Raw genomic sequence first — 17,487 nt, 5'->3', positions numbered from 1 at the left:
AGCATGCTACAGGCCCATTTTCAGGTCTCTGGACCTCTTGGTGATTAAGAAGTCTTTAAAGGTTAACTATTGGAAACTTGTGACATGGAAATTTTGTCAAAGTAATTTATTTGAACACACTTGGTAGCCTTTTATCCAAGGATGTTACAGGTGTTTGTTAAGAAGGTTTTAGCATGTTTGACTCTTGTGATCTGGAAAGTCATTCATTCTAAATGGTACAGGCCAAATATCACATCTCTGAGACTCTTGGTTATTAGTGCGAGATGCAAGTAATTTGTCCATTAACTTTAACTTCTTCTAGAAAACTATAAGCAACTAATATTTGGCCAGGAAGACCATCGGGGAAGAGTACATGAAAGTTTCCTCATATAAGTGACTTTGAACTATGTTTGAGGTCACAGTGTTTAAAAATTTTAAGAATCATCTCAAGTTCCAGAGGGCTGATATGTTGACATCAAGTACCTATTTTCAAGATCACAGGTGCCAAATTCATTTGCTGTTCTTCGCAAGTTGTAAAATACCCACAGCACTCATCTATGGCCAGTAGGTTTCTGATATGGTAGGACATGACATTTTTTTACACCAATTACCTTGACCTATTTCTATGGTCACATTGTGTTAGAAACGTCCAGAATCTTCTTCCCAAGTTTTCCCAGCAGAAACCTTGTGTAGAGTGGTATACATTTTCTTCAAGGTCAGAGGGGCCAAACAGGATCAACAACATGCTTCACATGTAATGGGTTTTGCATTGGTTATTTTTTATTTAACAAGAGGCCCATGGGCCTTAACGGTCACCTGAGATTTGAAATATTTCAGTTTATTTGATTGACCCTTTTTGCCCCCCCCCCCCCCCCATGCCATCAGCCCATAGGGGTCAGTCAGGGCCAACATATGCATATTATCAAACTTTCATTCCATGCTTGTTAAAGCACCATAAGACCCATCAAATTATAAAGAGTATTTGATTCCACCTTATTCCAGTCTTGAGGAGAAGATTTTTGAAATTTCAGTCAATTTGACCCTTTATAGCCCCGTCCATCAGCCCCTGGGGTCAGTCAGGGCCAACATGTGCATGCCATCAAACTGTCATCCCTTGCTGACAATGTTTACAAAATTAGAATGAATTACAATAGAAATAAAACAAATAAAAGTCAAAAATGTGATTTCCCTATATACACTATAGTAAAGTTTAGCCCCGCCCCAGGGGCAAACTTGAGACCCCAGGGTCATGAAATTCACAATTTTGGTAAAGAACCTTCAAACCCAGCCATCTATGAAGTGTATTTGATTCTATCATAGCTGAGAGTACAGAAGAAAATTTGTGAAATTTCAGTCAATTTGGCCCTTTTTAGCCCCGCCCATCAGCCCCTGGGGGTCAGTCAGGGCCAACATGTGCATGCCATCAAACTGTCATCCCATGCTGACAATTTTTTTCAAAATTAGAATGAATTCCAATAGAAATAAAATAAATTAAAGTCAAAAATGTGATTTCCCTATATAAACTATAGTAAAGTTTAGCCCCTCCCCAGGGGCAAACGTAAAACCCCTGGGTCATGAAATTTACAATTTTGGTAAAGCACCTTAAGACCCTTCCATCTATGAAGAGTGTTTGATTCCAGCATATCTGAGAGTAGAGAAGAAGATTTTTGAAATTTCAGTCAATTTGGCCCTTTTTAGCCCCGCCCATTAGCCCCTGGGGTCAGTCAGGGCCAACATGTGCATGCCATCAAACTGTCATCCCATGCTGACAATGTTTACAAAATTAGAATGAATTCCAATAGAAATAAAATAAATTAAAGTCAAAAATGTGATTTCCCAATATAAACTATAGTAAAGTTTAGCCCCTCCCCAGGGGCAAACGTGAAACCCCTGAGTCATGAAATTTACAATTTTGGTAAAGCACCTTAAGACCCTTCCATCTATGAAGAGTGTTTGATTCCAGCATATCTGAGAGTAGAGAAGAAGATTTTTGAAGTTTTAGTCAATTTGACCCTTTTTGGCCCCGCCCCTCAGGCCCCTGGGGGGTGGGGACCATATAATTTACAATTTTGGTTGACCTTTAGCCATAGAAGCTTCCTGCCAAATTTCATAGAATTTGGTTAGTGGGTTTTGGAGAAGAAGTCGAAAATGTAAATTGTTTACGGACGCACGACGGACGACGGACGACGCACGACGGACGACGCACGACGCACGACGACGGACAAAAGGGGATTAGAATAGGTCACTTGAGACTTTGTCTCAGGTGACCTAATAAAAACATAGAGATAATTTTGGTATTTTAATACCACTAACTGACTCGACAATGCATCTATGCAAAACCCTACATTATGATTCACCAATGTATTTGGAAATCATATCACCTCTTGATCTGTTTGAAATATTTCCTATAACATCAACATATTACGGTCAACAAAAAACTGGAAATAGTAACTAATTTTATCATCCTTCCTAACTGACCATGTGAGCGATGCAGGCCTCTGGGCCTCTTCTTGAGAAGTTATTTAAATGGAAAAGTCGGACAGACACTACAAAATGGCATAAGCTTATCTACCCTCCAGACAAGTGAGCCAATGATGTCGAGCATGTTTCCAGGAAGAGGGAACTTGTTACATTCCAGAACTTCTTAAGAAATAACAATCTCCCACTGTCAAAATCTAAGATGGCATCCTGGGACCCAGGGGAACCTACAATTCAGGTTTGAGAAATATCCTTCCAGTACCTCTTGATAAATTGTAATAACAAACTTCAACTGTCAAAATCAAAGATGGCCGCTTGTTGGCCATTAGTGTTTTCGATCAGTCTCAAAATTAAACATACACAAGTTTAAGGGACCAAGGATACCCTATATATGAAGTTTGTAAAAGAGCCATTTAGTACTTTCTGAGAAAAAATTAACAAAATTCAACTAATAAAATTCAAAATGGACACCAATAGGCCATTTTGTTTTCCAATCAATATCAAAATTTAAGGATTTAAGGAAACCTTCGCAAGATATTTGGGAAAGATATATTCAATACTTTCAGAACAATAACAGTAGCAGAGTTTCAGTGATCTTGCTGAAAGTGAGCAGGTTCTTGAGTTGAATCTTCATGCTGTGCAGAGTATTAGGGTGGTTGGATCTTCAAAAATCTTGGTAGGGACATCAAGTCATCTATTGGCCTCCCAGAAAGGAGTTCAATTTGGTGCTCAAATGAGTCTGAACAGAAGAGCCTCATTGACCTTGCTGAACGTAGGTGGGATCCTAAGGTGGGAAATAGCGGTAACAAGGATTATTTACAGACCACAGGCAAAGGGTAATAAAAAGATCCACAAACAAAATTTTCATCCACATTTGGAATTATTGGGTAAAGTTTAATGTCACATTGTTTTATACAATATATAAAGCATTTATAATCAATAACAAGATGGCATGCATACAAGTAAATGTACTTATGTGTGTATGCCTGAATTCTAGTGGTATCATTCTCAAAGTTCAATGCATACTTAAAAGCATTCCTAACAACTCATCAGTACAATAAAGAACCCTGAAGGTACATCCTTAGATAGCACACATATACCCAGTAGACAATTTTGAATGTTATGATAACAATCCATTAGATGGTTTGTCGTGGATAGGTATACAGTGTATATCTTCCCATCTAAAAGAAATGTAGACATGTTTGGATCCCTTCTACACATTGTCATACAGGAATTACACAACTGACATTGGCATATAGTGTTTGGTGTTGGATATTGTCTCATTGGAATCTGTACCACCAAGGCAGCCCAACAGGAGTATAATAAACATTGTGTTGTTTTACTATGCCCACACAGTATGGAGGTCCATGAAGCTTTGAAGGTCAGCTTAATTGTGAATATAATTTCACACATTCTGGAGTCAGCCTCATAGTGGGATTGTTCCTTTTGTCAGCCAATCATCCTAAGCCATACACTGGAGTTTGAATTTTGGTGTAAATGACATCATTCTTCTATAATCCCAATCATCATAGTGTGCTGAAACACAACTATGAAGCACATTTAATTGTCAAGGTCACTGAAGGTAAAGGTCAGCCAATCATCATTGTCTGTCTGCTGAACAGATTAAGTGTGATACTACTGAGGAAGGCTGGAATACTGTCCTGTTTAGCGAGGTAAAGTTCTATGGCTTCCTCTAGTGTGTTAGAGAAGTCAGTTCCCAGCATCTGTACTTCACCACTGGAACTTTGCTGAAATCAGAACACACATTTATAAATTCAGCACTTTTTAAAATCAACAATACTTAGTTGGTGTCTTGATTTTGAGATTCTGAATGAAACACCCCAACCCAAATATGTTATGAAAACAAGAGTATATATTTGTTTGTTGACTCTCCATGATCAGCCAGAGTAGGGGGACTGCTCCAAGCAGAAGCTGGTAGTTGTGTGTTACTTCACTGAACAACATACGGAAAGGCCAGTGTATATGTCTGAGACAATCTCTATACTAAAATAAGTAAGCCAAATAAAGACACGACAGGACTCGACCACACAATTATATATTTACCTGGAACAGGAAGAAGTCCTCTGGTGATTCAGCATACATACTCGTGAGCTTGTACTGATTGGACGATAAAATGTCAATTTTGTAACCGGTCAACTGGTAACACACTTCCCTGAATTCCTGACTTGTCTTTTTAAATACTTCCATCAATCTCTTATTCTTTGTCTCTTCCCTTGACAACTGTTCCTTCAAGCCTGTGAGAGATGATATATATATATATTGTATTAGCAAATTCATATCAAGATGTTACTGTCTACATCACACTGATGGTCATTCTGATTTTAGTTTTCTGACTATGCATGTGCAACCATTAACATGTACTATGTACATTATTTTTTTTTAGTGGGACTTATTTACTGAACAAATCTAAACAGAAATGACACCAACATGACATGTTTTGATACCAAAATGCAGAATGGGCACCAGATTTCTGTGAAGTTAAAACTTCTAAAAGGCTGAATGCTAAAAGGTTCAGTCCCTGATCACAATTCAAATTAATCTGAACTCTTTGCTTGATTGCTAAAACATTGGAAAGACATAACATTGCTGTATCAAGTCAGAAGATCAGTATTCCTCACAATATTGGATCACCATTCCTACAAACTTACCATCCAGCTCTTTACTTGAACAAGGTTCTTCCATCTTCTGTTGTACTTGCAAAGTAAGGTCATCAACTTTCCCCTCTGATTCCTCCAGCAACTTCAACCTATGTTTTAATTTGTCGTTTTCCTCTGTGAGTTCTGCAATGATTTCCTTCTTTTTAGCTTGTGCTAAAGCTACTGGGTTCATACTGAAGTGTAACACCTTTGTCTTGGTTGGATCAAAGTCACCCTGTCAATATAGACATTAATTTTAACATTCTAAATATATTTTTCATAAAAAAGCAGCATAATGTATTCGAAAATGTATGACAAAAGAAAAGGAAGCCAACATCTTGTATCTTTAGTTAACCTGCTTACCTGGCAGTGTCACTGTTGTATTATTTACGATATCCTAAGTTAGCCTCTGTTTACCTGTAGGTGTCACGGTTGTATTATTTACGATATCCTAAGTTAGCCTCCGTTTACCTGAAGGTGTCACTGTTCTATTATTTATGATATCCTAAGTTAGCCTCTGTTTACCTGGCGGTGTCACTGTTGTATTATTTACGATATCCTAAGTTAGCCTCTGTTTACCTGGAGGTGTCACTGTTGTATTATTTACGATATCCTAAGTTAGCCTCTGTTTACCTGGAGGTGTCACTGTTCTATTATTTATGATATCCTAAGTTAGCCTCTGTTTACCTGGAGGTGTCACTGTTCTATTCTTTACGATATCCTAAGTTAGCCTCTGTTTACCTGGCGGTGTCACTGTTCTATTATTTACGATATCCTAAGTTAGCCTCTCTTTACCTGGAGGTGTCATTGTTCTATTATTTACGATATCCTAAGTTAGCCTCTGTTTACCTGGAGGTGTCACTGTTCTATTATTTACGATATCCTAAGTTAGCCTCTCTTTACCTGAAGGTGTCGCTGTTCTATTCTTGATTCAAGGATGAATTTTTCCTCCTCAGTCTTCTCCAATTGTTTTTCTAATTTTTCTATTCTTTCCCTGAAATTCAGTGTTATACATGTGTATTCTGACTTGCCAAATCTTTTCTCAGCACATGCTATATTTTCAACCATGAAACATTTCATTTTCAAATGAATACTAAAAAAATTTTTTTTCAAATATCACACATTTGAGAGATAAATGAGATATATAATATGGACGTCCTGGTCACAAATGACAAACAAGCTAATAGGGTTGGACTGCAAATTTTTACAGCTATTTTCTATGTCACCATCTTGAATGATATTTTCTATACTGATATGTTCATTTGTCACTATACAAAATTTTTAACAAATATCATCATCTAATGAACATAAAAAAAGATTGTTTAGAGGAACAGGGACATATCTCTAACAATAATTGTTGGAGAATATATTCTTTCAAGGTTAACACTTGTTTCCATATAACTACAGCAAACTACCAGGAAATGATTTTAAAACATTCGTAAGGTTTGTGTAAAAATGGCTCCATCACTGATGTATGCTCCTATAAAAACTTACCTGAGTTGCAGTATGATCTTCTGATCTGTGTTGTCCACTTGATGCCTTGGAACTACTCCATTACCATCAACTGAGGATGATGTATCCTGAAGTAAAATATATATAAAATTTGAAGACTGAATGTATCAATTTTATCCAATACAATAAACTCAGGTGCCTAACTCAGGAATAGGGCCCCATTCTCTGTTTCCATCTGCTGTCAAGCTAACACTAACCATACTCTGGGCTATCTTGTGATATTTTCTGGATTACATGCACAGTGCTTCATTTCGTAGTGACTTATCAGAGCATGCAGCACATTTAAGTTTGTATACCTAATCTTCTTACACCCAACCAGGAGATTACAGGGTCTGGTGTCTATGTCAATGAACAATTTACACAAAGTATCAAACTTCTTTCTATATAGGACCAGAGTGAGAGATTGGACTCTTCCTTATTCTTATTGATCCGAACACATCAAATGAAGGTGAAACAGTGGTAACACACTTTCCTTTCACCTAGGCAGCCAGGGTGTGATTCCCCATCAGACATGAAAAGGTATGGGGTCATCTGTCCAACCACATTGGTTTTCCCAAGGTACTCCAGTTTCCTCCCAAAGGAAGATCCCTCACGCGTTTCAATCCGGGCCAACAAGCATGATTAATATCAATTGATGTTGATTATTTCAAAATTGTTTTATAATAGGCCCATGGGCCTCAACGGTCACCTGATTTTTGAAATATGTTAAGTAATTTGACGTGGGGTCAGTCAGGGCCAACATGTGCATACCATTAAGCTGTCATCCTATGCTGATAATGTTAACCAAGTTGGAATGAATTCCAATAGAAATCAAACAAATGATAGTCAAAAATGTGATTTCCCTGTATAAACTACAGTAAAGTTTATCCCCTTCTCCAGGCAAACATGAGACCCCAGTGTCATGAAATTCACAATTTTGGTAAAGCACCTCAAGAACCTTCCATGTATGAAGAATATTTTATTCTACCTTATTTGGGTTTTTAGAAAAAGGTTTTTTTAAATTTCAGTTAATTTGACCCTGTTTGGCCCCACCCCTCAGGTCCCTGGGGGATGGGGACCATATTATTCACAATTTTGGTTGACCTTTGGCCATGGCAGCTTCCTGCCACATTTCATTGAATTTGGTTCAGAGGTTTTGGAGGAGAAGTTGAAAATATAGATTGTTTACGATGCACAACGGACAATGCACAGCGATGGACAAAACAAGATCAGAATAGGTCACTTGAGACTTCGTCTCAGGTGACTTAATAAAATTAACATTTTTACATCAAATGAAGTATGAAAATTACGATTTTTTTCAGCAAACTCCATTGAAATCTAGGCCTCGAAAAATACTAAAGACTTCTACACACATTTTTGGTAAATGGCTGTATGTGTGACAATTCTGACATATAAGATGTATGATGTATTGCATTGTTCCTTAAAATCAAAAATCTGTTTCCTATAAAGCTGGAGCTGTGAAATACCATACTAGTCTCATTAACTCAACCCTGCTATGAGTCATCACTCAACTGGTCATCTAACCATCTAGCCAGTGTCTTATAGGGAGGAGTTGATGGGATCACAAATTCATCCCTTTTCTCCTCAAAGTTCACATTAATCTACTCACTTCATAACATCGTCATCTGAGTATGAAACATAACTCCACACTTGGAGGGATTTAATTCAGTATATGGTGATCATACCTTTTGACAGCCCTGCATTTTGTAATTGGTAAGCTCCTGTGTCAACTTGTTAATGTTAGCCTCCAGCATCTCCACCTGTTTCCTGTAGCCGTCGATAACTCCCTCCTGGTGTTGGACGCGGCTTGTGGTCAGTGACCCAATATTACTGGTCAGTTCACTCTCGTAGGAGTCTATGATCTGTTTGTACCCATCTCTTTCCTACAGCAAATAGTATTAACTGATTAAATGTGCCTATCAGATCTCTGGCCTAGGAAAGTTAGTGAATTTGCAGGGTAAAGTGACACATATACCAAGAGAATCAGTATTATTCACTCTGGTGCCTGGACTTCTAGTTAGGAAGACATGAATTTTTTTTTTATAGATGAGTGAAGATTTGTGTCACAGATTTCAGCAATATATGAATAAGAGTAAAATATTTTATTTTTGTTTGTGTATTATTTCATGTTCCATCGACTATTGGAGTAATATAGGGCCAAACAACAATAGAGAAGGGCCTTCACAAAAAGGTGGCAAATCGAAATCAAAATGTCTTTTCAAAAGGTAAATTCTAAACATCACTCATATCACATGAACTGGAAAAAACTCAAGATATTTACTTTGGATGAACTTTTTCTGTAGGACTTACCTTGGAGAAAAGGAGAAGTTTGCGTTGGAAGCGTTTCAACTGTTCCATGAGGTGTTGTGATTTGATTTTGTCCTGATCATGTTGTCTCTGTAACATCTCATACTTGTACTTTAAGCATCGGCCATTCTCCTCCTCTAGGTGGAAACTACAACAGGACATATTCTACTTACGTTCATTCTAACCAAAAAAGACAAAAGCAACACTTTAAATCATAGAGAAATTCTACTTTTCACAATATGTTGCAATTTGAGTTATTTTGAAAGAAAATATTTCTTTTCAATTCTTTGTCAATCTTGTTTTAAAAAGTATGACAAATACAAATCCCCTCGTTCGTGTAATTAGCTGACAAAATGAAGAAAAGGGATCAAAACTGACCCCAGTCTCCTGAAGGCATTCCAGTACTTAACTTCCGTGTAAATTTTAATCATGGAAAAGAAAAACAAAATGAGAGGCCTAGAGGGCCTGTATTGCTCACTTGGATATTTCAGTTACTATAGCAAAAGTCTTTACATTTCTACAGACTGAAGAAGGATTTCAAAGTATTTGCTATAATTCTCTTTTGGATGATACCCCTCAGGACTCTGGGGGCCATATCTACCGTTAATACAAAATTTGTTCCTCTTCATCCAAGTATGCTTTAAACCAAATTTGGTAAAAATCCAATACGTTGTTCATGACTAGCAGTGATTTTCAAGAACAGCTGACAAACAATTCAGACGATGGACAGACGACAGATGCTGTGCTATGCCATATTTCAAGCTCACCTGGTCTAAAGGTGAGCTAAAAATTAACTCAGGATCTAAATATATATTTAATGTATTAGTATACCTGCTCTGCAGTTTGCCCTGTTTTTCCAGCAGTACAGCATTCATTTCCTGTAGATGTGCTATCCTCTGGCTCATCTGGGTCGGATTTCTGTCAATACAACAGTCAAAATTTAGTCTTTACAGTTAAAGATTACCATTAAGATACTTCACTATGTACTTCTATATACTTCTACATTTTCTTCATTAAATGGGGTCAAATTCCTGATAATGCAGATATCTATGGGGCTTTCCTGCAAGACAATCAGATAATTTGATTAAAATGCTTCAAATGAAAAGTCACACTACAAGATTGATTTATTTTCTCTCCATTCAATTAATATGTCTGAACAAAACTATTATTCTATTCAGCTAAATTTTAAGATACACAAATTCAATATTTACAAACTATAGACTTAGGAACCAGAACCATCATGACAAGTCAGTCAAATTTTGACAAAAAGTGTGCACTATACACAAATATTTATGGCACTGTTAGAGTAGCTACAGATATGAGGATCAAATTATTCAGTTTTGCTTCTCATCTTTATGAATATCATTTAAAAACACATCACTTACTGTATTCTTATTCCATCACTATCTACAGACTCCCACTTTTCCAGACGATATTTCATTTCCTGAAACAATTATATTATGTTTTAATATCTACTACAAAACATGCATGTACCCAGTATTTTATCATTTTAAGTTCACATCAGCATGTAGTCAATATCAATAATGAATAATAATACTCAAAATAACCTCTAATTATAAAGTCAGATACTGTTGTCAGCCAACTTGTTCTTGCAATCAGATTCAAAATTAGACGTGTAAAACTGTTAAGGAATAAGCGGAACCAACATAAGAAACTTAGAAAACCCTATCTTATACTTCCTCAAAATAAAAGGAACCCAAGTAATTAACTTAAATTGCCAAAATTTCAGACAGCTGCCTGGCAGTCTAATATCTTTTGATTCGGATCACCAGGAACATGCATATCATATTATAAATAGGTCATCTAATTTTCTAAACAATATAGAGAGAGAGCAAACCTTGAGTGATAAAAATCAACTAATTGTCAGCTATTTGGTTTTCTGATTAGTCATAAAATTTAACATGCACAATCAAGGATCAAAGGAAACCTATGCATAGCCTAGCTTCTGATGATGGTGGCCTCTACTGTCTCAATATGAAGGTTTAAAGACAGACAGTTACACTTACTGTATTTTCAACTTCCATTTTTGCAAAGTCTTCAGATCGCTGTTCTAACCTCTCCAATTTTTTCTTCATACTTTCTGCTTGTTCTTTAAGCAGTAGATTGTTTTCATTTGTACCCCTGATGAAAATAAATAAGAAAAGTAAATGGATTATCTCAGACAAAATAAATACAACACTTAACTGACATAGGTATGGTGCATTAAACACAAATCAACAACAAAATATTTCTATTAAAAACAAGTGGAATTTGTGCAACAATAAATACCAATGCTTCTGTGACCATAATGACATAATCAACCATCGAATTGGGAGGGTGACAGTTCAATGGTCACAACAGCTGCTCTATTAATGTATTACACTTTGGTAATGAGTAACTTAATTTAAATCAAACAGGAATCTATATGAAACAGCAAAATGTGGAGAAAATGTAAATACAAATAAAACAATGTATTAACATTTTAATGTCTTGAATGGTATTTATTAATGACCTGCTTCGGAGGCGAACATGGTGACTATCATTTATATAGCTTTCATATCAAGACCTCGAATTCTTCAGAGCTGTTTCAAGCATTTCAGATAAAGTGAAAAATACATGTATGCATATGAAAATTGAGGCAGTAAGTCATTGGCCGATATCCCTACAAATCATATCAAATGAATTTCCAGCACTTTTAAAGGCTAATTTGTTTTTTCAACAGTTGACCAGATTTTTTTTTTCATTTTGCTTTTCCTCTCCATTTTGGACCAAAGAGGGAGCATTTTCATTGAAACACTGTACCTCAAATATTCGTTCTCTTCACGAAGTTTCCTGACTTCCTTCTCCAGTGCTGGGAGAGAGGTGATCTGACTCTTCATGGCCTGGGTCATGACTGCATCCTCTGACATCCTGCTCACCTGTTGCTCCAGCATCTGAGTACATCAATAATTGTTGCATCAAACTAATCATGATCTTGTGCTCATGATATATATGTACATAACAAAGCACATGATCTTACATGAATGGCTATATAATAGGCAGTAAAGTGACATTGAACACAAAGAAACTGATATACACCTACCTTAATCTTGTGTTCAGCTTGCTGTGCAGTATGTCTACACTCCTCTAACTCCTTCAATTCCAACGACAAGTCAGTTGTTCTCCTTAAATGGTCATTTCACAGAAATACTGTAGCTGCTGTCACTTATACTAGATGAATAACTGCCCTAAATACCTTGTATTAAATTGTTTTATTTTTCAAGAATACAATCACAAAACGAGCAACTGAATGTATATTGAATGTCTTAAATGTTGAAATTTTTTGTATTTCATCAATCATTATTTGAAAATTAACGAGATCAACAAGGTAAACGGCACTTCTACATTTCTGTTGAAGACATTTCTAGAATTCAAGTTGTATGCCTTTACACTTCCAAATCAGTTATGATACAAACCTCAGCTGCAGTTTTAACTGTTCACTTGTTTCTTCTACTTCTACATTTGCTTGCTGCATTTCTGTCTGACACTTCATCAATTCATTTTGCAATTCATATATTTTAGTTTTCGATGAATCTCTCAACTGAATAGAAAACATTTCATAAAAACAATGAATTACCAATATTGAGAGAAAAAAATACTGGACAGTTGCATAGTGAATGATGCAATTTGCTACCCTAATATAATATCACATTGGGTAAACATCTTTTTACTATCATGAAATCTAAAATCACATCAAATATCTAATTCTGGTTATCCTACTGGCTCTAAATGTGTGTACCTACCCAAATATCCTATATATTATCTAGAAAGCACCATTTAAATCATGATCAGCTACACATGTAACCCTCATGAAATATTTTCAAAATTGAAATTCTTTACCAGCTTTCCTTCTCAAAACATTTCAAACATTAACATGTCACAGTAAACTAACATATTTTTCTGGATTGGCTGAGGAATGGTGGGGGCTGTAAGATTTTTTTTTTATCTGGCAAATCTCATCTGAACACTGATTATCACAGGATACTGAAAAATTGTGTATTGTGTATCTCGGTTATACTTGCCTGCTGTAGTATCTGCTGCATATGAATTTTCTCCTTCTGCTGGGCCAACATCTTGGCCTCAAAATCTACCTTCTCCTGTTTCAACTCCCCTCGACAGGTTTCAAGTTCATCCTGTAGATTTTTCTCCTTGTCAGACATGTACTTTAACTTGGCTTTCAGCTCCTTCATCATTTCTTCTTCTCGCTACAGATGTAGAAAAGACGTAAAAATGAAAGACAACTACTAATTAACAAAACAAAGTGATTGCAAAGCTATTTCACATGTTATTATTTGTGTTACATCGCATTTGTTCTTATACATGTAAATCAAATTTAACCTGCAGTAAGTCCAAGAGATCAACAATCTCTTAATTAAAGTATGAGGACATACTTGTTACAAGACAATCTATAGAATTTGAGAGTATTTCTTCTCTCAGGACAACATGAGTGTGTTACTGTCAGATATAATTTTAATTAATACATAGGATTTGTTAATAGTTAAGATAAAACAGTTGGTCATGAGGAGATAGTGGAGTTACACAAGCGATACAGACACAAGTTAACAGAAACAACTTCAAAATCTCAGTCCAACACATTTTAATACATACTTTTATTTTTTGACTTACCTCCCTTTCGCCTTTCATGCTACCAATGTTGAAATCCATTTCAATTTTGGCTCTTTTATTAGATGTTCGTATCTGTTCAACCTCGGACTGAAGTTGTAATATTTTGCTTTTAGCAGCAGCCATTTCTGCATCTTTTAATCTTCCTTCCTTTTCTCGATCTATGAAATAAAATTTAAATAAGGAATATGCCATATAAGATAAATTATGCAATTTTATGTGATGAAATGCATTTTTTTTCAAAGAAAATATTATAAATCCCACCATAATTCATAAGTACCTTTTTCGTTTTTATAGTTATACATTTCTTCAGATTGGTATGACTGTGAATGGACTCTAGTATATCACAATCAGTATAGGATTAAGTGATGTTTCAGTGGTATTACTCTTGTCACCTTTATCAGAAAATGACCAGTGCAGCATATGTACACTGAGGTGCTAAGTGTATGAGATTGCAATCAAATTGACAGGTCTCCTTCATGTTCACTTTAATTAATGCACATTGAGGTAGCAAATAGTGAACAAGTCGATTCAGCTACACTGACAAAAAGTTGATTCAGCTACTAAGTTTTGTTGAATGTTAAATGAGTCATTATACATCATATTGCACCTGAATACAGCAACTTGCTCAAATGAGATCGTATATATATGTGCCCTGAACGTGTTGCTTGACAAAGGTAAATCCATGTAATCGTTGATATAGCGATTTATATATAAAATTTTAAGGAATTAAACATCAAAATAGGTATTTATTTCCTTGATTATTTTGTTCAATATTTACTTACTAAATTCATTATAAAGTTAAACATTAAATCATACTCCTGCTGTCAAAGGATACGACAAATACAAATCTCAAATCACATTTATGTCATCCAAGCATCAAACCAGCAAAGTCTTGTTCCTGTGTAGTGTGATTTTTACACTTGTCAATTTTTCAAAAAAAATGTGTGCATTATTTGTGCAAAACTCTGTGTTAAAATTATAAGTAAATTGCTTGTTGACACGTTTATATAGCTAGGGGAATTAGTTTAACACATGTTATCAATCTGGTTACATATACCAATCCTCAAAATCCATCAACATTTGGGATCTTTTACTATTTTGTTTGCCTCCTCCCAAAAATACATCCAATCAAGCAAATGCCTCGACATCCAGGCAAACCACAAACCCAGCAGGTGTTTGATGGAAACAGCAGATTGTGCAGACTGATTCAGGGAGATGTCTGTGCTGCGATCCAGGTCAAACCGTGGGAGACCATGACGACTGGTGTTAGATAGAAAGCTGTCAAAATCCCTTTTCATACGGATGACTGCCGTGTTGTCTTCTGGTGTATCCATTTTGGATACTAAAATTAAAACCGAAACAAAAAGAACTTTATTAATGCATTTAGGTCATCATGTTGTGATGTTTAATGTCAGATTTGTTTTTGATTTTTTTTTTTTTTTTGCTTAATGAATTTAATGGTCAAATCTTTTTATTTTCACTTCTTATTCTTACGAGACGTTCACCATTGTCCATGTTCAGGTATTGGGGGTACTTCCATCTAGCTAAAGGTCTCTGGTTATTTTTGGGTTCTGGCGCAATGCGCTTGTCGTAATTTTATCGCCGTGTTATCCTCCAAGAGTTAGACTGAGAGAAGAATTTGGGGGCCACATGCTAAATCCTACTTGCTATGAATACGTAATGTTTGCCAAATGGTCTCAGTCAGATTGTCAAACAAACATTACAACAAATAACTATGTATTCCATTATATTAAAATCCGGAGTTTCTGCATATGTGAGGTCCGCTAAATTAAAAGGAAATTTGTTTACAAAATCGGCCGGTACCCGGTTTATTGATACGACATTCGTTATTATCTAAACTGTGACATTAACTTTTATACTTACTTATAAATATGTTTAATTCAACCCGTGGTACAACAACTAGCCATAAAACTATAACGAAAACAAAAGTTTTAGGTCAATACAGCTTTACATTGCTTCATCATACAGGACTTCCAAACTTCTTGAAACACGGCGCCATTTTTGTGTCCAATCCAAGGGAGGCTACTCTATAATTGAGGTTATCGACCCTTAGGAATCTCTAGATATTGTTATCGGTGCGGACAAACCGGTTCGTCGATTTTAAGTATTCAATTACTAATTCATTTCATAGCTTAGAGATGAAAACAATGATCCGGTTTTTTTTCTCTCCATCATTCACAAAGGAAATAAATATTTAAACCCAGGAAAATCGAAATTTCCGGCTCAATATTTAGATAGTATAACGTTACAGGTATTATTGTAAATTTAAAAATCACATATTGAGTATTGCGCAGTAAGACAATAATGGAATAAATTATGAATGAGAAAATACACAATCACTCTCATACCACTTTTACATGTCGATTGTTAGAATTTACATGTGAAAAAAATACACACTACACACTCAAAAATCGTGATTTAAAAAAAAATATAGGAACTATACCAACGACACCATATAATAATATGTCCAACACTTGTACCACATATACATGAACCATCATCCAAACGATCGGCAAGGTTATCATAATATTCAAATCACGTGCATTGTTCTGTAACGGACAAAAATAATATTGATATTTCAAGGACTACAATTGATAAACATATCATGGGAGAAACTATTGTTGGAAATACATAGTTTTAGTATTAAAATAGAAACTGAAACATATTTTTTTTATAGAATGAAGACAGTAAAGGCTTCGTCTCGGGTCTACTTGTTAACATCAAGTCCCTCAACGAGTAAATAAGAAAGCTATGGTGATTTACATCCATTTGATATTTCTTTATTTCTTGCGTTTTAATTACACAACATGATAAAATGGGAAAGTGTCTAATTTCATTAGTTTCCCTTTATATCTTTGATTTATATATACATTTTGTATTTCATGTATTTGGACAAATTTTTCAATGATTTTTGTCACTTTGTTTTTCAATGGACTATTTTAAAAGTTCACACACTTAATTATAGAGAATTAATTATTTGCATTTCTTTGATAATGTTTGAAGAGATGTTGCAAATTGCATTTTATTTTTTAGCGACGTCATTATAAGGTAACGATGAAGAACGAAACAACGCAACATTTTTGTTACGGCGTATCTGAAACTTACACATCACATATGTGAATTCGTCTATTTCAGAAAAAAATATCGGACGAAAGAGGTGCCAGTTGTCTACTACTAATGTATGGAATTTCAAGAATACTCAATAAAAATAAAGTAATAAAACCCCATTGAAATTATGTCAAAACGCATGAGATATATAGTGAAAATATTACTCTTTCACATATGGCGCGGGAAGGATGTCATAATTAAATATTTTTGCCTAGGCAAAATTATTTTTGCTTAGGCAGAAATCGAATTTTGCCTAGGCAAAAATAATATTGCCTAGGCAAAATTCGATTTTTGCCTAGGCAAAAATATTTCTGCCTAAGCAAAAATAATATTGCCTAGGCAAAATTCGATTTCTGCCTAGGCAAAATTCGATTTCTGCCTAGGCAGAAATAATTTTGCCTAAGCATAAATCGAATATTACCTAGGCTGAAATATTTTTGCCTAAGCAATATTCGATTTTTGCCTAGGCAATATTTTATTTTTGCCTAGGCAAAAATATTTAATTATGACATCCTTCCCGCGCCATATTCACAGTACTTTTAAATATCTGATTTGATCATCATTCAACTTTGGTCATGAAGTGTCGCACCCAGTGTAGTTCTTTATTACTTTAAACATATATATATAGTGCAAACAACACAAACTGTATACAGTCACAGCATATTACAAAATACACCCGTATACTTTATAAAAACCAGTGCGTCTGAAAATCATGTCCCTATAGTCATTCTCAGCATGTAAACTGGCATTATAGATTATA

At 35.3% G+C, this 17,487-nt stretch overlaps 1 protein-coding gene across 1 annotated transcript; it reads right to left on the bottom strand.

Moving 5' to 3' along the window:
* Positions 1 to 3,318: 3,318 nt before the first annotated feature.
* Positions 3,319 to 15,630, bottom strand: LOC117332931 (mitotic spindle assembly checkpoint protein MAD1-like). The gene is made up of 17 exons (XM_033892014.1): positions 15,483 to 15,630; positions 14,764 to 14,940; positions 13,599 to 13,756; positions 12,995 to 13,177; positions 12,389 to 12,513; positions 12,016 to 12,097; positions 11,736 to 11,866; positions 10,961 to 11,075; positions 10,319 to 10,377; positions 9,765 to 9,851; positions 8,937 to 9,081; positions 8,312 to 8,509; positions 6,609 to 6,694; positions 6,018 to 6,108; positions 5,127 to 5,349; positions 4,522 to 4,712; positions 3,319 to 4,205 (listed from the first exon to the last, which is right to left on the bottom strand). Exons 2-17 carry the CDS (start codon positions 14,930 to 14,932, stop codon positions 4,047 to 4,049), a joined length of 2,202 nt encoding a protein of 733 aa, XP_033747905.1. The 5' UTR covers positions 14,933 to 14,940; positions 15,483 to 15,630; the 3' UTR covers positions 3,319 to 4,046.
* Between the last annotated feature and the right edge of the window lie 1,857 nt (positions 15,631 to 17,487).

The sequence above is a fragment of the Pecten maximus genome, chromosome 1, assembly GCF_902652985.1.
Source record: "Pecten maximus chromosome 1, xPecMax1.1, whole genome shotgun sequence".
In the NCBI taxonomy this organism is placed as follows: Eukaryota; Metazoa; Mollusca; class Bivalvia; order Pectinida; family Pectinidae; genus Pecten; species Pecten maximus.
The sequence above is the reverse complement of the archived record's forward strand: the minus strand, read 5'-3'. Positions and strand labels throughout refer to the sequence as shown.